Here is a 22404-nt window from a genome sequence, read left to right on the forward strand (position 1 = left end):
ATTTATATATATTTTTTATCATTTTCCCCTTGCAAGTAATACATGTCGCTGTAGAGAATCCGAAAATAATGGAAACATGTAAAGACGAAAATAAAATTCTGCTGTAACCTCACCCACAGATCATCTGCCTTCAGCATTTCACCTTATTTCCCTCTGTTTTTTTCTCTACCCATTCATAAGAACACTCATATGTCCCCCTTCATTTTGGGCCACAGGTATTCCTCCCTCTTACTGACTGCACACTACCCACACTGGTTTTTTAACACCCCAAGCACAGTCCCACCTCAGGCCCTTGGCACATGCTGTGCCCCCCTACCTGGAATACTTCTCTCCCTCATCCTCACCCTTTGGGTCTCAGCTCAGCATCCCCTTCTCCAGGAAGTCCTTCCTGACCCTCCCCCTCCCACCCCAGGCTGGCACTGGTGGAAGCTCTCTGGGAGTCTTTGCTTCATGTCTACCACCCTCTCCAGACTGTGATCTTCAGAGTTCCCCAGAGATGGACTTTGAGAACGTCAACAAATCTCTTAACCTCCCCGAGCCTTTGTCATTTCGCAGGTAAAATGTGTTCTTTGTGAGGCTCACAGAATTGTAACAACAGGTATTGTTTGAGGAAAGCATGTCCTGAGCTCTTTCTTCACACGTATAGAAACTGAGGCCCACAGAGGGTATGAGGGAGAAGTCACTCACATGCTCCAGGTCTCCCATTTTCTCCTGTTTAGGGTCCTTCCTGAGGGACATAGTCCTTGCCTTTGTGGCCCACTCTAGACCCAAAGAGGAGGGTGGGAGAAGATCTTTAGGGCCCCTGGGAACTTTCAGCCCTTGTGAACTCCTAGGGTGACTCGTAGGGCCTCGGTTTGCCCTCTGTTGAGGGGGAAAATGTTGCCTGGCCCCCCTTCCTCACAGAGCTGGAGAGGGGTTGTCCCTCGAGCTTGTTTAGTGAGTTCCAGCCTCAGGGCCTTTGCACTTGCTGTTCCTGCTGTCTGGAGCACTGTTCCCCCACTTCTCCCAGTGGCCAGCTCATTCTCCTCCTTCAGATTCCTGCTCAAATGTCACTTCCTCAGAGAGGTCGTCCCTAACCTCAGTGGCCAAAGTCACGCTCCTTCTAATCATTCATTTGTTCATTCATTCATGTCATACCATCACAGGGCACCTACTGTGTCCAAAGGTGTAGGTGCTGGGGACACCGATCACCGACTTTCAAAGCTCACAGCTGGCTATTGGATAAATAAGTCAACATGATCATTTCTAATGGGGATGTGTCAGGAAGGAGAACTATGGTGACATGATAGGAGGTGACATGGTGAAATCAGAACTTCTGGAGGAAGGTGGGTGTTGATTGGAGATCTGAAGGGGATGAGAGAGCCAGGCACAGAAAGAGCTGGGGAAATACCTGGGGAAGAGGACACAACAGGTGCAAAGGCCCTGAGGCAAGGTTGCACCTGGAACCTCGAAGAGGGAATGACTCACCGGAGGAGAAAGATGAGGTAGTGGAATGGGATCTGAGAGGGTTTGGGGCCCTTCTGCTACCCAGCTCTGTTGCTCGGACCACACAGGACACCTCCCCTCAAGTCTGTAGTCCCCACCTCCAATTCAACCATCCTAATTCCAGAGCCTTATGCTGATTCTTAACAATAAATCCTTCCATTATTTTTATTTTAAAATACAAAATCCTGGGACTTCCCTGGTGGCGCAGTGGTTAAGAATTCGCCTGCCAATGCAGGGGACACGGGTTCGAGCCCTGGTCCGGGAAGATTCCACATGCCGCGGAGCAACTAAGCCCGTGCGCCACAACTACTGAGCCTGTGCTCTAGAGCCCACGAGCCACAACTACTGAGCCCGTGTGCCACAACTACTGAAGCCCGCGCGCCTAGAGCCCGTGCTCCGCAACAAGAGAAGCCACCGCAATGAGAAGCTCGCGCACCGCAACGAAGAGTAGCCCCTGCTCGCCGGAACTAGAGAAAGTACGTGTGCAGCAACGAAGACCCAACGCAGCCAAATAAATAAATGAATAAATACATAAATAAAATAAAATACAAAATCCTTTGTGCAGAAGCTGGTATACATTGATGTGGGCTTTTACCCTTTGGGAAAAAAATAAGTGCGTGTTTCCGATCGACACCCACGTACAAAGCCGGAAGCATGCATTTGGGAGGTCAGGGAGCCTAGCTGCCTCGCACGCCCTCCCCTCCACCTGGGCAGCTCCTGGAGCTCCGCCCCCCCCCAATCCCCCACCCCAAAGCGGGAACTCGACTGCTGGTCTTCCCGTGGGGAGAGATTGGAGGTGGATTTATATTTATTCATTATCTTTTTCTGAATCTTCCCAGTTCTCCGCAGTGGGTTTGTGATACTTTTATAGTCTGAGTGAAGAGGAGGGACAAAAATGTTATCCTTAGAAAAAAATAGATTTCCCAACTGCAAGGAGAGCTGGAGGGACGTCTCCGCACTTCCGGGGCGCTGGGGGCGGGGGTAGGGGGCGTGGGCGGCCTCCAGGCGCTAAGTTATTCTGGTTTCTAGGCGCCTCTGCAGCTGGCGAGCTTTTTATAAAAAAGACAAGCCCCGCCCCTCGTCTCCTGAGGAGGAATCAGGGAGATGAGAATTTTCCTGGGGCCACACGCCCCCTGCCGGGTGTGGGGACCGGAGTTGGGGCGGAGGGCAGAGACCTGGAATGGAGGCCAAGGTCTCGTTCTTCCTCCCCTCTCCCAATTCTGACTTTTTCACATGAAGATGGATGTGACGGGTCACCTTGGACCCCAAAGTCTCCATCTCTGAGTCATTTTGCCAGGATGGAGGAGGGAGGACTCTCTGTCCCTGTCTTTTTAAACTCAGGAACCAGGGAGGAGTAAAGCATCTCCCACCCCTTGTCTTTATTGTTGGGTCTTTGAACCTCGCTCGTATCCTCCCTGTTTCCCAGGTTTTTTACCGCAGACTTTGCGAGTTTAGGGGACAGGCCGTCTTTCTGCCCTACTTCCGCCATTTCGTTGAATTTTTCTCTGGAAAATGGGGAGCAGGAAGGAAAGGAGTTCCTGGAGCGTTCGTTAGCCCCTTCCTTTTTTCTGGAAATTGGTGGGGAAGGGTGACTCTCTTGATCCCAATTTCTTCTTTCTTCATCTCAGAAACAGGGTGGAGCATCTACTAGCCCAACCTCTTTTGGGGGTCTTACAGCTGAAATTAGACGGAGTCTATCTTGACCCCTATTTCCGCTTTTTCTTCTTTTCTACTTATGTTGAACCCAATAAATAGGAGACGTGGAGCATCTTCTCGAACCTCTGTTCCTCTTTTCTGAAATTGGGAATAGGGAGCGTTTAAGGAGAGGTCACAGCACCCTGGACTGAAAGGGGACCTGCTGAGTCTCCGACCTGAGTGCATGGGGGCGGGGAAGTGGAACACCCCAAGAAGACCCAGGCTCAGCCCAGGCCTCAACCTCTCGCCCCTTCAACCGCTCGGGAACCGTCATTGGACAGGAGGAGGGAGTGACAATTGGCTACTTTGCCCGTCGCTCGAGGACTTAAGCCAATGAGAAGGCGTCGCGCAGCCCCGCCTCCCTAGCGCTGAAGAGAGGCGGAGCCGGCAGGCGATTCCGCCCCTCCCGCACCGCTTCTGCTAGCTACTGGATGCGCTCTCTGGGCCCCGCCCCATTCTCGCGTCAATCTGCGTGAGAGCCCCGCCCCTCCCGGCTCTGTGTGAGACCGTGGACCACATCCCCATCTGTGGCTCCTCCCCAGAATGGCGTCACGACCGCATCTGCATGTGAAGCTCCTCCCCTCTCTTTGCAGGACGTCACCGCGGACTGCAGGGGCCTGAGCCGCTACCGTCGCCTCCGCTGCCACGCAGCCCCACATCAGCGCGCTGGGGGCCCTGTCACCGCCGCTGCCAAAAAAGTCGCTGCCGCTAGGGTCGCCGCCGCATCAGTGCAGGGCAAGGTGAGCTCCCGGACGGTCCGGTGCGCTCCCTCTCGGAACACCTACATAACCTTCATTTGACTGATGGGCTGGGGTAGGGGGACGAAGTTGGCCGGCGTTAAATGAGGGGAAGGATGCGGCGGTCGCGAGCCTGGGTTGGGGTAGGGCCCCGGCTCCCTCTACCTGCCCTATCCTCACCCCCACCCCCATCCCTCCACCCCCGGCTCTGCGGCGGAGGGGGAGGGGAGACGAGACGAGTGCCTTGCGGGAAGCTGTGCGCGCGGGAGGCTCCGTGCGTGCGCGTGCGCGTGCGCGTGGTGTGCACACGCGTGTGCGCGCCCGCCTGTGCGGGAGGATCTGTGTGTACCCTTGCTTGTGTACCAGGGTATTCTCGTGTGACCCCTTGGAGGTCCCGATCCAAGTTTGTGCGTGTTGCAGGCATGTGGAGGGAGACGCGTGGACTGTGCGTGTGCGTGCACAGCAATGTGCATATGTGCGCGAAGATGCGTGTCCGTGTGGGTGAAGTGTACTCGGCTGCATGGGTGGAGGACGCAGTGCGCACGGGTGGGTTTGCACATTTGTATATGCATGTCGGTGTGCAGACAGGCTCTGTCCCGTGCACCGAGTGTGTTAGACGCTCAGATATGCACGAGCGTGTCTGTGTGTGCCCTGCTGTGTGCACGTGAGCGTGTGCACGCCCCGCTCCTATCACGTGATGTAGCTGTCTCAGCCCAAGCTCTCCCAGCCTGGGAGTCTGGGAGGAGGACTGCGGACACGCGTCCCCGCGGTACCATACACGCGTGTGCACGTGCGCCCGCGTGGCTCAGTTCTGAGGAAAATGAATGATTGATGGGGGGCGGGGCCGGCCGTAGTCACCCCTCCAGGCGCAGCTGTAGTGCTTAGATTACAGCCGGACCTGGGGAGCAGGCCTGCTGGAGGGGCCTGCAGGGGTGTCTCCATCCCCTTCGCTCTGAGGTTCTCCCCTGAAACCTCGGGCCTTTCAAGGTCATGGCCCGCCCTCTGCCGTGGGCCCCACCGTTAGTACTGGGGCTCCTGATGGGATAAGGGTAATCTCCATCCCTCTCTGGGAGCTCTCCATCCTGAGCCTGGGCTTGGGTGTTTGGGGATGGAGGGAGATCCCTCACGCTTGCCTACGACCCGCACCCCCAGATGGCATCCGCCACAGACTCTCGCTATGGGCAGAAGGAGTCCTCGGACCAGAACTTCGACTACATGTTCAAGATCCTCATCATTGGAAATAGCAGCGTGGGCAAGACGTCTTTCCTCTTCCGCTACGCAGACGACTCCTTCACGCCTGCCTTTGTCAGCACTGTAGGCATCGACTTCAAGGTCAAGACCATCTACCGAAACGATAAGAGGATCAAGCTGCAGATCTGGGTGGGTCCAGCTGGGGGGATTCTGGCTTCATCACTCTCCCTACCGAGAATAGCAGCCCCAGCTTTGCCTATTTCTTTCCTGTCTAGATTCATTCATTACACACTGGGCATTTATCAAGCACTTACTGTGTACAAGGGGCTGGAGGCACTGAAGAGAGTGCCCCTGTTCTTCCATCAGTGCCTAATCAGTGCTCTTCAGGGGTGGGGAAGGAGCAAATGCTGGGTCCTCTCCTGAGCCTGACATCATCAGATGCATCATTTGCTTGGTGCCTCAGTTTCCCCATGTTCAAGTTCCTCCATGTGTGTCTGTATCAGGTTTCAGAGAGATCTTGACCCCCAACCTCATTCCCTGGGACAGGAGCAGGCTCCTCCGTCAGGGTCTTCTGGCCACTTCCCTCAACGCCTCCGAGGCCTGAGGAAGCCTGCTACATCCCAAGTCAGAACTGTTCGTTCCCTGCTCCCAGTCCTTCCACGGCTCCCACCTCACTCCGGGTAAAACCTGCACCCCTCCCCGCAGCCAGACCCTGCCTGGTCTGCCTCCGTTGATACCCCATCTCATCTGTCTCCTTCCATCTCTGTCTCAGCCTCTTCATTGTTCCTCAAACGTACCAAATGCAGTCCCACTTCAGGGCATTTGCCCGGGCTGTGCCTTCTGCCTAGACTGTCCTTCCTCTGATCCCCACACGGCTCCCTCCCTCATCCTTCAAGTTTTAAAATTGAAGGCAGCCCACGCTGCCCATCCTTGTCGGGCTTTTTTCTCCTCAGTCCTCGACACCCTCTGACGATACATTTTCTACCTTTTCACGGGTTTATTGTCTGTTTCCTGCACTGGATTGTCAGTTTCACAAGGGCAGTGATTTTGGTCCATTTTGTTTACAGCTGTGTCCCCAGTGCCCAGCACAGGGTGTGGCACAGGTACACGTGTATTGAATGAATGAGGGAACGATCCTGTAGGTACCTTAGGATGACTGGGTACCACATTCCCAGTGCAGGCAGCCAGCTCACTCTCCCTGACCCACTGTGCCTCTGGGCAAGTCCCTGCTCCTCTGGGCCTCGAGGGGGCTGGACTTGACCATCTCAGAGTTCATACCCACTCTGAAGAGTTTCCGTGTGTGTCCTCTCTGACACCCTGTCTCTTCTTCCCCAGGACACGGCGGGGCAAGAGCGGTACCGGACCATCACGACAGCCTACTACCGGGGCGCCATGGGCTTCATCCTCATGTACGACATCACCAACGAGGAGTCCTTCAATGCGGTGCAGGACTGGTGAGCGTGCCCCCACCTGCTCGCAGATGGTCTTCTGAGCTAGGCTTGGTGTAAAGCCTGGGGTACAGGCAGAGATCAGGGAGCCCCAGCCGCTTGGCAGAAATGTAAATAACAATATTGGGGTCCCAGCCCTGCTTTCAATCTATAATCATTGAAACAGTGTGGCATCAGCTCAAAATAATGGGAAACAAGGTTTCAGGTGGAAAAATGAAACTGTAAACATATAGGAAAAAAAAAATCTGGGACAGAAAATATGAAGACAGTTTGCATAGGTTAGAGGATATAAACATTTACATTTTCTGACTAGAGTAATGATAAATTTTGAGAAAATGTCTGAATTTGTTTTAAGAGCGAGAATTCTTCTCTGGGGGTGGGGGGATCTGGGAAGGATGGGAAAAGCTGCTTGAAAGAGGACCTCCCAAGAGCAGTGAACTGTGGGAGCAGACACCTGCAGAGAGTGTTCCTGGCAGGACAAAGACGGGGAGGAGGACCGAGCCTGCCTCCCTCAAGAATTAATGGGAGGTGCGGGCTGGAGTGGGGTGAGGACGGGGAGAAGGGGGAGAGGGGGGCGGAGCTCAGATTCTCCAAGCCCTAACCCTCCTCTGTCACCACCTCCTCCAGGTCAACCCAGATCAAGACCTACTCATGGGACAATGCCCAGGTGCTGCTGGTGGGGAACAAGTGTGACATGGAGGATGAGCGGGTGGTGTCATCGGAACGCGGTCGGCAGCTGGCTGACCACCTGGGTGAGTACCCAGCGAGGCTGGACACCCACAGGCTAAGAAAGGGACACTGAGGCCCCGAAAGGGGAGGAGACACACCCAAAGTCTCACAGCAAAGCCAGGATGGGGCGTGGATTCGAATCCAGATGATTCATACTTTCTGCAAGCTGGCCTTGATCCAGGGGCCATTTGAGGTGAGTCTTTTTTTTTTTTTAATTAATTAATTTTATTTATTTATTTTTGGCTGCATTGGGTCTTCATTGCTGCGCACGGGCTTTCTCTAGTTGCAGCAAGTGGGGGCTACTCTTCGTTGCGGTGCGCGGGCTTCTCATTGCAGTGGCTTCTCTTATTGCGGAGCACGGGCTCTAGGCACGCGGGCTCAGTAGTGGTGGCTTGCAGGCTCTAGAGCACAGGCTCAGTAGTTGTGGCGCACAGGCTTAGTTGCTCCGCAGCATGTGGGATCTTCCCTGACCAGGGCTCGAACCCGTGTCCCCTGCATTAGCAGGCGGATTCTTAACCACTGCGCTACCAGGGAAGCCCCTTGAGGTGAGTCTTGATGGATGCTTAGGAGTTCACTCTGCAGGAAGTTTCTGATTCATTCTGATACTCTCGCTGCCCAGCCTTGTGCTGGGTGTTGCTGGGCCCCTGAGAGGCCTCCAGCTTTGTGAGAGAGGGAGGGACCTCAGCTGGGGGAGCCAGACTCTGCCTGGCACAGGTAAGTTTTCCTGGAAGTGGGCCTTGGATCTGGTACTTGAAGAAAAAGGGTGGTCTTTCAGACAGAAGAAACAGTGTGGGCAAAGGCCAGACGTGGGAAAGATCCTTTTGGCAAACAGTTTTACGTGACTGGAACATGAGGGTCACTTGGAGGAAATATGGCTGATCTTGCAGGACCTGAAGCACGAGCTGAGGAGCCAGACTTTTCAGAGGGCAATAGGGAGCCATGGAGAGTGTGTGAGCAGGGGAAGGCCTGGGATCTGAATGTCAGATGCCGCCAGGGCCAGGGCTGGGCTGTATGGTGGAAGCAGGGAAGTGGGTCTTACCAGGGCTCTGGGGACAATGAGAGGGGACAGTTTTAGGGTGAAAAAAGGAGTGCAGGAAATAAAGGCTGACTCAGTCCAGTGTTGCTTCCCCAAGGGACCTGTCAGTGCCTTTAACGTGCAGTTGGCACTGGGAATCTCCAGGTGTTACCTGCCCTCGGAAAAGTGTCTCCGGGCGTGGGGGGATCAGGGTCCTCACCCCTCCCTTCCCCGACCACAGGGTTCGAGTTCTTTGAGGCAAGCGCCAAGGACAACATTAATGTCAAGCAGACCTTTGAGCGGCTGGTGGATGTCATCTGCGAGAAGATGTCCGAATCATTGGACACAGCCGATCCTGCAGTCACGGGCACCAAGCAGGGCCCACAGCTCACGGACCAGCAGGCGCCCCCCCACCAGGACTGCGCCTGCTGAGAGCTGCCCCGCCCCATCCTGGCCCCGCCCCCTGCCCGCCCCCTGGGCCTGAGCCAGGGCCCCTACTGGCCATGGGCGTGAGTCCCCTGCCCTGATTTAGCCCATCACCCTATTTATTATCGTAGCTATTTATTTATTTATTTATTGGAGGTGTCCCCCAGGGGCTCGGGCACCCCACCTGCTCCGTGCCCCACCCTGTACATACAGCCCTGTTCCCGCTCTGCAGTGGCGTGTCGTGGCCCCGTGAACTCACCACTCACCCTTCTCTCCAGAGCCCACCTTTTTATAAATTCACCCCCATCAACAGTTAACAGTTTTGAATAGGGGGCCGGATGACACCCCAGGGCAGTCTGGTTGCGTGATGCAAGGTAGCCAGACCTGCCAGCCCCCTGGCTGTGACACGGTAGGTCCAGGTGGCTGCAGGCATCTCGACGTGGACCACGGGGTGGGTCAGAGCCAGGAAATGGCCCGCCTGGCTCCTCGCCCCCAAGGTTGTACCTTTTTTTGGAGGGGGGCGGGGGCTGCTGTGGATATTCACCACCCTGGGACACCGCCTCCCACCTGACCTGTTCTGATGTCATGAGTGTCAAACATGCCCCCCAGTCCCCCCAGGAGATGTCATGACAACACTACACACACCCAATAAAGTGAATGGACGACACGGTGTCCCTATGAGCGCCGGCCTGCCAGTGCTGGCTTTGCTCATCCACAAGATTTTCAATTACAAAGAATTTAATTCTCTGTACTTCCATAGTCCACGAACAGAGGATGAGACTGGAGGCTATCCAGCCCCACCCAAGGCTCAAAATTCTGGGGGCCCTGCTCCAAGGGTATGGGCGATGTCCCCACCTTGGTCCCAGAGCCCAGCCCGCAGGAGTGTTGAGGGCTTGGTACTAGCTGGCTGGCTGAGGCCCACTGCTGAGGATGGAACATCTGTCACCAGTCACTTGAGGCTCTCCCAGAAGGGTTGGGGGATGACGGTCCATCTTCATGGTTGTGTTCCAGATGGAGAAACAGAGGCCCGGCAGTGGGCTTGGAAGGGGCAGCCCAACCGGATGCCTAGGAATCAGGGTGGGCCTAGGACTGGGCCCAGCAGTCTGTTCCACTTCCTGCCGAGGCAGCTGGTCAGCTGAGGGTCAGTCTTGCCCTGTCTGGCATGTGGTGGCAGTGTGGGGCAGCTCAGTGCCCAGGGCCACACAGCCTGGGGGCGCTGGGGGGCCTGGGATCTGTCCACACAAGAGGATCTGGTTATAGGCACTATTCATCCCTCTGGACTCCTCACTGAACCCTCCTCCACCCGGGCTGGGGTCAGCCTTGCCGGACAGATGTGGCAGGGACCTGGCCGAGGTCACATCAGACAGAAGATATGGGCTTGGTCTTCACCCCGCTGGTGATCAGCAACCCACCCACCCACCATGGGGTGCAGGTTGTCGTGGGCACAGGAGGCCCGCACCCTGGAGCGTAGTTGTACTGCCATTTGGGGCTCACACATGTGGCCCCCCAGGAGTCCCCTGGGTACTTGGTCTGCCCACTGCACTTACCCGGTATTTCAGATAGGAGAGGTATGTGTCCCAGCCCAGCGTCAGGCCGTTGATGTAGGTGACTCGGAACTTGGGGGGCACGAAGAGGAAATTCACCAGCTGCGCAGCAGGCCACACGCACCAGTCAGCCTACGGGGAGGGGTGGAATGCAGTGAGAGGCGGGGCCGGGAGGGACCTGGGTGGGGCCGGGTGGCTGTGAGAGGTGGGGCTTTGAAAGGGGGTGCCTGCGAAAGGGAGAGGAGGGACAGATGCAAGGGGGCGGAGATGGACAGGCGGGGCCTGGGAGGGCACGCCCACCTTGTAGAATTCCCAGAACTTGTCCCGCAGCTCCTGGCAGCTCTCGCCCAGGGTCTGGCCCTCCAGGCAGCCAAGGCCTAGGAAGGAAACCAAGAAATCAGAGTGTCAGAGGCTGGGGAGTACGGAGTACGACGGTAGAGCGGGTGGGGTTGGACCCCTGAGGAACAGTGTCTCAGGCAGAGGAAACAGGACACTTAAAAGCCTTGCAGTGGGAAGGGCAGCACAGCAGGGTGGGTAGGGTGGGTAAACAACAGAACAAGTCGGAGAGAGGTGAGAGGAGAGAGGTCTGTCGTGAATAATCGCGTACCCTGACGGATGGGTACGCCACACACCCTTGTTGTGGCTGGGGCTATTTTATTACCGGTCCTAGGATGATTGTGCCCTGTCACCGTCAGTCTCAGCTCCCCTTCCTCCAGCCTCAGAGCCTTTGCATGGGCTGTTCCCCCTGCCTGCTGGCTCCTTCTTCAAGTCTCAGCTGAGTGTCTTCTCCTTTGGGAAGTTCTCCCAACCACCGTCCAGGGCAGCCCCATCAGACACTGTCTTCATCCTTCCTACATTTAGCGTCATTGTCTGTAATTCTGCCATTCACACTTGCCTCCACTGGGTCTGCCTATCACCACTGTACCCCAGCCTTCAGGAGGTGCATCAGTAATGGGTCTCCACATCCTTAACACAAAGCTGGCTCTGTCCCTCCCGACTTATGAGGGGCAAAGCCCAAGCTCACGGGGCTCCTTACCCAAGAAGTACCAGACGCCCAGCATGGGAGAAGCCACCAGTTGGTCGACAAGGACCTTCCTGAGGACGTTTGGGAGGCCACGGAAGCCAGATGCAGGGAGCAGGCGGTCCAGCCAGAGGTACCAGTAGTGCAGGAAAGGGCCCATGCTGCAGCCCACTGCAAACATGCTCGCTGTGGGCGGTCCAAGAGTCAGGGGGTCCATGTTAGGCCAGCAAAGCCCCCAATTCACTCTCTCCCTGTCTAAGACCTGGGTAAGCCTGACACCCTCCCGGAGCCCAACCCATTACTAGCACCACTGCCACGTACCATTCCAAGAGTTGCGTTTGCATTTTCTTCCCGCATTCCCTCACCACCGTGGCAGAGGGTTCTACCACCGCCCCGCTTTCCAGAGGAGGAAACAGAGGCACAGCGGGTAGGGAAGTGTGGGACCAGGGCGCGATCCTAGGCTGGCTGGGGCCAGACGCTGCGCCCTTGACTACCCCGGGTGCAGCATCCTGTGCTCAACGCTAGGTTTCTCAGTGCAAGGGAGGGGGAAGCAGACCAGGGGCTGGGCGGGGACCTGACCCTCAGGATGGGAGCGAACAGAAACCCCACGTATGGTAGGGGAGGAAGACCCCCGAAGGGGGAGGGGGCAGAGATCGGGGAGGGGCTGTCTAGGGTGCACGCTGAGGTCAAGGGTCTTGTCAGGGACTGAGGTCTCGGGTCATGGGTCACGGCACGCGGGTCCGGGTCACAGGTCTCCGAATTGAGGTTGGGGCCAAAGATCCTCTGGGGTCAAAGGCCAGCAGCACTCGCCCCCTCACCTGAGCGCCGAGGGTCAAACTTCTGGCCGGGCCGGGCGCGGATCTCCCAGGACTGGCGAGCTCCATCCCCGGCCGCCATGAGAGCGCCGCAGCCCAGCGTGTTGGTGACGAGCAACGCACGGCCTTGGAACAGGGGCTGCCCCGCGGCCCAAAGGCCGCGCAGCCAGCACCAGCCGCCGGACACCATCGCCTGCCGGGACCTAGGAACTGGCACACCCGGCCGCCCTGCCCATGCCGGCCAATCTCCAGTCACCCCGCGTCCCGGATGCCCGCCTCGCGCCGTGCTACCCAATCGCACGCTGCCTTCGTGATTTGCACGCCTTCCCCAAGTCGCTGCAGCCAATCACCGACCGCTTGTCTCTTCACTTTGCCCGCCCCGAGAGGTATTAGCCAATCAAAAATCGGCATTTCCTCTAGAGGCTAACTGCCGAACGAAGCCGCACACCGCCTTCCGCGCCTTACGGGCCAATCGCAAATAGGCTTCGCGTCACACCGCGCATGCCAATTGCTGTCGTTCTAACCTCGTTTTCCCGCCCCTATCTGCTCTGGCCTATGGGTAACCGTCGCCACACCCTTATTTGCCTGCCCAGTACTGCACTGGCCAATCGGAGAGCCTCGCTGACTATCGTTAGGCTGGCAAATCACTGACTGTCGTCCTGCCTCCCGCATTGAGATGGCCAATCTTGAACAACTCCACCGAGTTCTCTCTTGTAGTTGCCCTCCAGATTTCCAGATTCTCCCGGAATTCCTGAAAGGGGGAATCGGACTGTGGCCATGACTACCGGGGCGGAAGTCCAATCCCGCAGAGACTCGAGAAAGTGGGGGCGGCGCTACAGTTTTGCGGCGCGCGCAGGCCGCTGGGATTCTTGTGTAGACGTTGACCTTGGTCCAGACTACTGCTGGGTATCTGACCTCAGTTCAAGAATAATATAATTAGGGCTTCCCTGGTGGCGCAGTGGTTGAGAATCTGTCTGCCAATTCAGGGGACGTGGGTTCAAGCCCTGGTCTGGGAAGATCCCACATGCCGCGGAGCAGCTAGGCCCGTGAGCCACAGCTACTGAGCCTGCGTGTCTGGAGCCTGTGCTCCGCAACAAGAGAGGCCGCGATAGTGAGAGGCCCGCACACCGCGATGAAGAGGGGCCCCCACTTGCCTCAGTTAGAGAAAACCCTCGCACAGAAACGAAGACCCAACACAGCCAAAAATTAAAAAAAAGAATAATTAAAACGTTAGGCACTGTTCTGGGCACAGGATGTGCATTAAGATTTCACAGCAACTTTGTGTTGCTGCAGGGACAGTTTTATCACCATGTTATTTCCTGTGTTCCTGGAGGGGAAAATGTGAGTTTCAATGGGAATCTATGCGTTACCTACAGGAGCAGGGTGTCGCAAACTGTCGCCTGTGGGCCAAATCCTGTCGGCGCCGGTTTTGGTGAGGCTCGCGAGCTAAGAATTCTCTTACCTTTTTTAATTGGTCGGTGAAAAAAATCGAAATAATATTCTGGGACATGTGAAAATTATATGAAATTCAAATTTCCGAATCCTTAAATAAAGCTATGTTGGAACACGGTCATGCCCATTTGTTTCTTTATTGTCTACTCTCATTACAATGAGCAGTTGCAACAAAGATTGTATGGTCTGCAAAAACTAAACTATTTACTATTTGACTCTTTACAAAAAAAAATTTTTCTCCTCTTTGTTAGAGGACACCCTTCAGGGTTTTCTGATTTTGATTCTATGGGAGATATTTTATAAACCCTGTGGTTATAACTGATAACAGGGAAAAATAATTCTTCCCTATAGACATGCAAATGAATTCTGCCAAGTGGAGAGATGCCCACCCCCAATTTTTTTGCCTTCATTTGCACATTCATTTTACTGTGCTTGTTTTGTCTGTTTGGTTCTTCTTTGAAATGGGTTTAACGCCTGATCAGTTGCCTTTATTAACAACGAGTTAACAATTTTTAACACATGCTCATTTTTATTTCTGTATGAGAGTCGTGATTTTTACCTCTTTTGGGAAAATTATCCTTCAACACTTCCTATTGCTCTCAAGTAACTCAGCCTGGTATTCCAGGTTCCAGATTTTACTGCATTTTGGTGGAAAACCTCCAAAATGGTTAAAAGAGGGGGAAAAGTCAAATTATGATTCACGAAACAGAGTCAGGTAAACTTTTTCAGCAGAGAAGTGCATTTCATGGTGGCTGAAGCCCTGGCAACTTCAAGAGGTAAGAGAATCTTGCTGATTCTCTATTTTTCTCATCTGTGTTTTCCTCTCTCTAGATAGGTGCCTTGTTTTTGATGCTTTTATGATGGATAATGTCACCAGCATTAGAGGCATCAGGGACTGGGAATTTGTCTTTATGGTCTGACCATTTGGCAATCTCTATCAATGGATTACTGCTTTACTGGCTGAAAAGCAGTGGAGGATCCATTAAGAATTTAGTGCCCACCAGGAGGAACAGCTTTTGCTGTCTAGACCTGTGATTTTGGGTGTTTCTGTTGAAGGAGTTTTCAGAACATGCCACCCCAAAATATGCTGCTCTGGCAGATTGATTATTTTGAGTTAAAGGCATTAATAAGACTGCAAGATGCAAGAAGGGCTCTTGGTCTTTCCTTTTTCTTACTGAAAGCAGGAAATAAAATTCCCATGGCAAAGGTGCCCTCCCTCTACTGGGAGGAAGAAACCCTCTTATCCCCAGAGACAGGGAGTCGAAGCTGAGAGAAATCTGTACAAACAGGTCTTGTTGAGATGACTCTTATCTTCCTTTAGTCTCCCTATGTATTTTAGTTGCTTTTCTGCAGTTGACGCTCTGTTCAACCTAGTAAATAACAAGTCTTTGGGTCTTAATTTTTCTTGCGAAGACTCCCACGTACATGTAAATAAATTTTTTATGCTTTTCCCCTGTTAATCTGTCTTGTGTGTCAGTCTCAGCCAGAGACTTGTGTGCCGAGAGCTTGGCTTGGCTTTCTGTCTGCTAGGGCATGCCGGTTTTGGTCCTACATGTCCAATCATCAGGTGAGAGCCCTGAGAATATGTAGATGGCCAGAAAGAAATGTGGGTTGCACCCCATTTGTGGCTAGGGTCCTACCGACCACTGGACCACTGTTGCCAGCCTCTGAGGGGAATTGTCTAAGTCTTTCTCTCTTTTGGCCATCTTTGGGAGTGGCTCTGGATCTTGAGAGAGCTGCATTTTTTGCACCCTCTTTGGGGACCCCTCATGCATCCATGGTTCAGTCATAGAAGGCTGATTGGTTTTGGTTTTGAATCACTTGGAATAGGTATGCTTTTGGTTAAAAAAAAGAAGTTAAAAAATAAAAAGGGAGTTCAATACTGCCGGGAAAATTTACTGTTTGGGCTGAAACCTGATGATAAGATATTGAAAGGATTTTTTTTTAAAGGAACTCTATGTCAGAAATTGGCTTTATTGGAGACATATTCAGAGCCTGATTGGAACTATTTTCAAGGCCTTCTTCTTTCCTAAGCTAAAATGGAACTATGTACTCAGAGGGCTGTTTGGAAATACACTGGCAAGAAAAAAAGTTTAAAAAGGCTTCTTCACAAATATTAGTAACTTGTTCCCTCTGCCAGAAACACACTTTGGATCCAACTTTTTTTTTCTTCAATAATGAGTTTAAAATTCTTGTACCTGTCTCATGGCTAAAATTTAAAAATAAAAGTTATAAGATCTCTGTTTGCTTCTGTCTCTATGTTTATGTTTGTCTATATACATGTGATATTCTTCTGCCTCTGGGAAGTATTGCTAAAAATTAACTTGTAAAAGAGCTCTATTTAATTGTCTTAAAAAAAAGTGCTTACGTAAGTTGATTAGTCAAACAAACTGGTTGTCTCTACTAGATGTTTAGATTATAAAACTGTAAATTCAAACTAAGAACAAAACAGACAATAAAAGTGAATTGCTTGATGTATATCAAGCACGACAGTAAATTTTAAAATAAAGGAGGTCATATATTTCACTTTTTACACTCTTTGCTTCTGTGATTTTTGATACTTGCTTGATTTATCAACAATAACAAGATTATGGCTAGCTATTTAATGAGTCATGAAATTTTCATGAGTAATTTAAGCATAATTGTTAAAAACAAGTTAAGTAATAAACGTAAATGGGATAAAAGTTTATAAGTGAACTTCTCAACAATAATTTTGTTTTGTAATGTCTCCTTAAAAATAGTTTCCAGAATCATTTTGGAAAATTGAAACCTTATACTAAGGTAAGTGAAATGGTGGATATTCATTGAATATGTAGACAATTTTCAAATATGAGAAAATACTAAAATATTAATCACTAAACATAAGTTTATCTTGTTGGCTTCTTAATTTTTACAAAGGGACTAATGATGTTTCCGTTAGTAAACACGTCCTTTGCCACATCAAAAAACTGTATTATAAGGAAGCATATGCCTCTAGAAATTATGAAATGATGTATTCATAAATTTGCTAATCTACTATAGAATGTTGGTATAAATGTTGGTAAGGCCACAGGCAGTTTACAATTGCTTGCTTCCTAGTTTTCACTGGAACTTAGGGTTATGAATTATAATCAATGTAAGTAAATGAAACTGCTAGGAATAATAAAGGTACAGAAAAAAAACTCTGTATGTGAAGTGTGCAAGGAAAATAAGATGTGTTTCTGCAGGAAAAAGTATGAGGTATGAAGGATGCGCTCTTTTTTTTTTTAATTAGCAAGTATTTAATTTAATTTATTTATTTTTGGCTGCGTTGGGTCTTCGTTGCTGTGCATGGGCTTTCTCTAGTTGCAGTGAGCGGGGACTACTCTTCGTTGCGGTGCGCGGGCTTCTCATTGCGGTGGTTTCTCGTTGTGGAGCACAGGCTCTAGGCGCGTGGGCTTCAGTAGTTGTGGAGCACAGGCTCAGTAGTTGTGGCACTCGGGCTTAGTTGCTCCACGGCATGTGATATCTTCCCGGACCAGTGATTGAACCCTTGTCCCCTGCATTGGCAGGCGGATTCTTAACCACTGTGCCACCAGGGAAGACCAAGGATGCGTTCTTAGGAAGGAAAAAGAAGAGTAATTTTGTCCCTGTTTAAGCGTATTTAGTGATTGTTTCAAAATACAAAAGAGGAAAATAAAGGAGAAAAACCTAAATGGATTTAGAAAGTTGGAGAGGGAGAAAGAGGAAATCTTATCTTGTGTGGTCAAATTGGCAAAAATTAAATGGATTATTATAAGAATTTTTAAAATGAGCTTTATTTAAAAAAAAATTTTTATTGAAATATAGTTGATTTACAATGTTGCATTAGTTGCAGGTGTACAGCAAAGTGATTCAGTTATACATACATATATACCTATCTATTCTTTTTTAGATTCTTTTTCATTATAGGTTATTACAAGATATTGAGTATAGTTCCCTGTGCCATACAGTAGGTCCCTGTTGGTTATCAACAATGAGCTTTAATATCAATAATGTGACTATGCAAAACTAGAATTTGACTTTCTTTCTCTGTTAAAAGAATAACATTTTCTTGGATTATTGTAAAAGATTTTTCTTTACCTGTTAAGTAATTCATATAGAAAACAAAGATTCTGTTTTATCAAAATGTTGTCTTTATCAAGTCTCTAATTAGGAGAACTGAGTCGTCTCAAAATTAAAAGAGCTGGAGCTTTTTCTTTTATTATGTTACTGTATTTGCCTATAAAATCTTTTATTGTCACTTTGGTTAAATAGGTAACTAAGTATTGTTTCATAATAATTTGTGAGCTTATTTAACCTAGTGTTCAAATCTTTGACATTTTGGACAAACTTCCCAAAATCAAATTCTAAATTTTATTTCCCCTACACTGTGTTTCCTTTTGAACCATGGTTGAAATTTTAGAATTGGAGCCACTAAACTCTGTCTGCCTACCTATAGGTCTGTAATTCAGAGAGGCCTTTACTTCTCACTGTGTATGTTGTATTTTTCTACACCAGGAGGTGTGAGAGGCAGGATTCTAAGATATGGCCCCAAGATTTCTGCCTCAGATGTACATCAGTACATCCTCCTCAAGTGTAGGTAGAACTTGTGAATATGATAACATGCAAATATGACATTATGTTGTATTTTAGAAGGGATTTTTTAAAAACTTATTTTACTGAACTATAGTTGATTTATAGTGGTGTGTTAATTTTTAGAAGGGATTTTGTAGGCATAAGTACCCTAGTCAGTTAATTAAAAAGGAGCTTGGTTAGTGCCCTCACTGTGATACATTTCTTTTTTTTAAATTGAAGTATAGTTGTATAATATTATGTAAGTTATAGGTATACAGTATAGTGATTCGCAACTTTTAAAGGTTATACTCCATTTGTAGTTATTATAAAATATTGGTGGGACTTCCCTGGCAGCTCAGTGGATAAGACTCCCTGCTCCCAATGCAGGGGGCCTGGGTTCGATCCCTGGTCAGGGAACTAGATCCCACATGCATGCCACAACTAAGAGTTTGCGTGCCACAACTAAGGAGCCCACCTGCCACAACTAAGACCTGGTGCAACAAAATAAATAAATAAATATTTTTTTAAAAATTGGGCTTCTCTGGTGGCACAGTGGTTAAGAATCTGCCTGCCAATGCAGGTGACACGGGTTCGAGCCCTGGTCCGGGAAGATCCCACATGCCACGAAACAACTAAGCCGATGCGCCACAACTACTGAGCCTGCGCTCTAGAGCCCGCGAGCCACAACTACTGAGCCTGCATGCCACAACTACTGAAGCCTGCGCGCCTAGAGCCCGTGCTCCGCAACAAGGGAAGCCACCGCAATGAGAAGCCCGCACACTGCAACGAAGAGCAGCCCCCGCTCGCCACAACCAGAGAAAAGCCCACGTGCAGCAACAAAGACCCAACGCAGCCAAAAATAAAATAAATAAAATTAAATTAAAAAAAAAATATTGGATGGGCTTCCCTGGTGTCGCAGTAGTTGAGAATCTGCCTGCCAATGCAGGGGACACAGGTTCAAGCCCTGGTCTGGGAGGATCCCACATGCCGCGGAGCAACTAGGCCCGTGAGCCACAATTGCTGAGCCTGCGGGTCTGGAGCCTGTGCTCCACAACAAGAGAGGCCGCGGTAGTGAGAGGCCCGCGCACCGCGATGAAGAAGGCCCCCATTTGCCGCAGCTGGAGAAAGCCCTCGCACGGAAACGAAGACCCAACACAGCCATAAATTAAAAAAAAAAAAAAAAAAAAAAAATATTGGCTATAGTCCCCGTGTTGTAGAATATATCCTTGTAGCTTATTTTATACCTAATAGTCTGTACCTCTTAATTCCCTACCCCTATATTGCCCCTCTCCCCTCCCCCTCCCCACTGGTAACCACTAGCTTCTTCTCTGTATCTGTGAGGTCTGTTTCTTTTTTTTTTTTTTAACATCTTTATTGGAGAATAATTCCTTTACAATTGTATGTCAGTTTCTGCTTCATAACAAAGTGAATCAGTTATACATATACATATATCCCCATATCTTCTCCCTCTTGCCTCTCCCTCCCACCCTCCCTATCCCACCCCTCTAGGTGGTCACAAAGCACGGAGCTGATCTCCCTGTGTTATGCGGCTGCTTCCCACTAGCTAGCTATTTTACGTTTGGTAGTGTATATATGTCCATGCCACTCTGCTTTTTTGTTGCATTCACTAGTTGGTTGTATTTTTTAGCTCTGTGATACATTTCTTTAAAAAAATTTTTTTTTAGTATTTATTTATTTGTTTATTTTATTTTTGGCTGCGTTTGGGTCTTAGTTGCAGCTCGTGGGATCTTTCGTTGTGGTGTGTGGGCTCCAGGGAGCGTGGGCTCAGTAGTTGTGTTGCGCGGGCTTAGTTGCCCCGCAGCATGTGGGATCTTAGTTCCCCGACCAGGCATCGAACTCCCATCCCCTGAATTGGAAGGCAGATTCTTAAAGCACTGGACCACTAGGGAAGTCCCTGTGATACATTTCTATGTGGCAGATTCCTGAAGGTGCATTGGCTGATGTTAGGGAACCACAGGACAGCATTATCAATCCTAATTCCAGTTATTCGTTCAAATGTGAACTTGGCCACAATCCCACCACATTGCGTTTAGTCATCCCCTCTCCTTAGGCTCCTCTGGTCTGTGATTCTTTCAGGGTTTTTTCTTGTTTTTCATGACCTTTACACTTTTGAAGAGGACCGGTGGGACATTTTGTAGAATGTCCCTCCATCTTGGTTTGGGTGCTGTTTTCTTGTGGTTAGACTGGGGTTCTGGGTCTTTAGGGAGAATCCCACAGAGGTGGTGTCCTCCTTGCATCAGATGGTGCATGTGATATCACATGATTTACCCCGGTGACGCTAACTCGGATCACATGATGTTAACCAGGATCACGTGAGGCTCACCTGGCTCACGTGATTAAGGGACGTCTGCCCGGTGTTTCTACTCCACTGTCAGGTTACCATTTCTCCCTTTCCCTACTCTTTGGAATTGAGTTCCAAAATCCAGTCCACTCTTAGGGCTAGAGTGAGGGGGTGGAATTAAGCTCCACCTCCTGGAAGACAGACTGTTTCCAGATACAATTTCACCAGCCATTTTCAAGAAACTAAGTTGGACTTTTGGGAGCCAGTGCTTACAAAACCCTCACAGGAAAACTGGCCTGTCCCTGACTTGAGGGTCAGCCCTACAGGTCCAGCCTGGCCAACCAAGATCCTTGCCATACTTTGGGGACATCAAAGAAGAGAGAAATTCACCAAAAGGCACAGATGAAACTGCAGGTGAAACTCGAGTTATCTCCAGTTAACAAATGATAGAGGCTTTTAGAAGTCCACCCTGAGATTCTTTACAGAAACTTGCAGTAAAGCAAACTGAACTCCTGCTGCACCTGTGTAAAATAATCAGGGCAAATCCCATGAGACCTGTCAAGGAAGGACTTTCTTTGAGATTTTATTTTATTTTTTATTTTTATTTTTTTGGCTGAGTTGGGTCTTCGTTGCTGCATGTGGGGTTTCTCTAGTTGTGGAGAGCGGGGGCTATTCTTCACTGCGGTACGCCGTCTTCTCATTGTGGTGGCTTCTCTTGTCGAGGATCACGGGCTCTAGGGCATGTGGGCTTCAGTAGTTGTGGCCTGAGGGCTCAGTAGTTGTGGCGCACAGGCTTAGTTGCTCTGCGGTATGTGGGATCTTCCCGGACCAGGGCTCGAACCCGTGTCCCCTGCATTGGCAGGTGGATTCTTAACCACTGTGCCACCAGGGAAGTCCTGAGACTATTTTTAACAAAAGGCACAGCTCAAATATCATTCAGTCATTAAAAAAAAAAGAAGGAAATCCTGCTACTTGTGGCACCATGGATGAACCTGGGGGGCGTTATGCTGTGAAATTAGACAGACAGTGAAAGACAAATTATGATTTAGTTTATATGTGGAATCTAAAATAGCCAAGCTCGGGCTTCCCTGGTGGCTCAGTGGTTAAGAATCTGCCTGCCAATGCAGGGGACATGGGTTCGAGGCCTAGTCTGGGAAGATCCCACATGCTGCGGAGCAACTGAGCCCGTGTGCCACAACTACTGAGCCTGTGCTCTAGAGCCCGCGAGCCACAACTACTGAAGCCTGCGTGCCTAGTAGTCGTAGTTGAAGTTGAAGCCACCGCAATGAGAAGCCCGTGCACTGCAGCGAAGAGTAGCCCCTGCTCGCCGCAACTAGAGAAAGACCACGTGCAGCAATGAAGACCCAATGCAGCCTAAAATAAATAAATAAAATAAATTTATTAAAAAAATAAACATCCATTTTTATAAATAAATAAATAAATAAATAAAATAGCCAAGCTCATAGAAACAGAAGAACGTTGGTTTTCAGGGGCTGGTGGGGAGGGAAGGAATGGGAAGATGTTGGTCAAAGGGTACAACTTTCACCGTAAGATAGTAAGTCCTGAGGATCTAAGGTACAGCATGGTTGCTATAGTTAACAGCACTGTATTGTACACTTGAAAGTTACTAAGCAAATAGATCTTAAGCATTCTCACCACACACACCAACCATGGATCATGTAGGACTATAGTACATATTTAGTGAAAGAAATTCGTGTAGAAGTGGACCCATGCAGTTCAAGCCCATGTTGTTCAAGGGTCAACTGTATTAAAATTAGAAAAACATAAAGCTGGGTGGGAAAAAAAGGAAGAGCTCTCCCATCCCCTGCCCCTGTGAAAAAGTCGGTTTTGCACAATCATTTCAATATTCCTGACCTATAAATCCATCTGTTCTTTGAATATCTGACCTGTTTCCCTAATTAATCATGAATTAAATAAAATCTTTAACATGGATTCATTTTACATCAGTATGAGAATCACGATTTTTCCT

The 22404-nt window shown here is 50.1% G+C and overlaps 2 protein-coding genes across 2 annotated transcripts; one reads left to right on the plus strand and one right to left on the minus strand.

Annotated features, from left to right (window-relative positions):
* The first annotated feature begins 3755 nt into the window (after window positions 1-3755).
* RAB3A (RAB3A, member RAS oncogene family) lies at window positions 3756-9393 on the plus strand. The gene is made up of 5 exons (XM_082381387.1): window positions 3756-3920; window positions 5070-5297; window positions 6444-6562; window positions 7184-7308; window positions 8542-9393. The coding sequence occupies exons 2-5, from the start codon at window positions 5070-5072 to the stop codon at window positions 8730-8732; spliced, it is 663 nt and encodes a 220-aa protein (XP_082237513.1). The 5' UTR covers window positions 3756-3920; the 3' UTR covers window positions 8733-9393.
* A 53-nt stretch (window positions 9394-9446) lies between these two features.
* Window positions 9447-12373, minus strand: MPV17L2 (MPV17 mitochondrial inner membrane protein like 2). Its single transcript, XM_082381388.1, has 5 exons — window positions 12110-12373; window positions 11307-11477; window positions 10571-10647; window positions 10274-10402; window positions 9447-9958 (listed from the first exon to the last, which is right to left on the minus strand). The coding sequence occupies exons 1-5, from the start codon at window positions 12294-12296 to the stop codon at window positions 9869-9871; spliced, it is 654 nt and encodes a 217-aa protein (XP_082237514.1). The 5' UTR covers window positions 12297-12373; the 3' UTR covers window positions 9447-9868.
* Window positions 12374-22404: the final 10031 nt, after the last annotated feature.

Source organism: Balaenoptera borealis (assembly GCF_965194805.1).
Source record: "Balaenoptera borealis genome assembly, chromosome: 2".
Taxonomy (NCBI): Eukaryota; Metazoa; Chordata; class Mammalia; order Artiodactyla; family Balaenopteridae; genus Balaenoptera; species Balaenoptera borealis.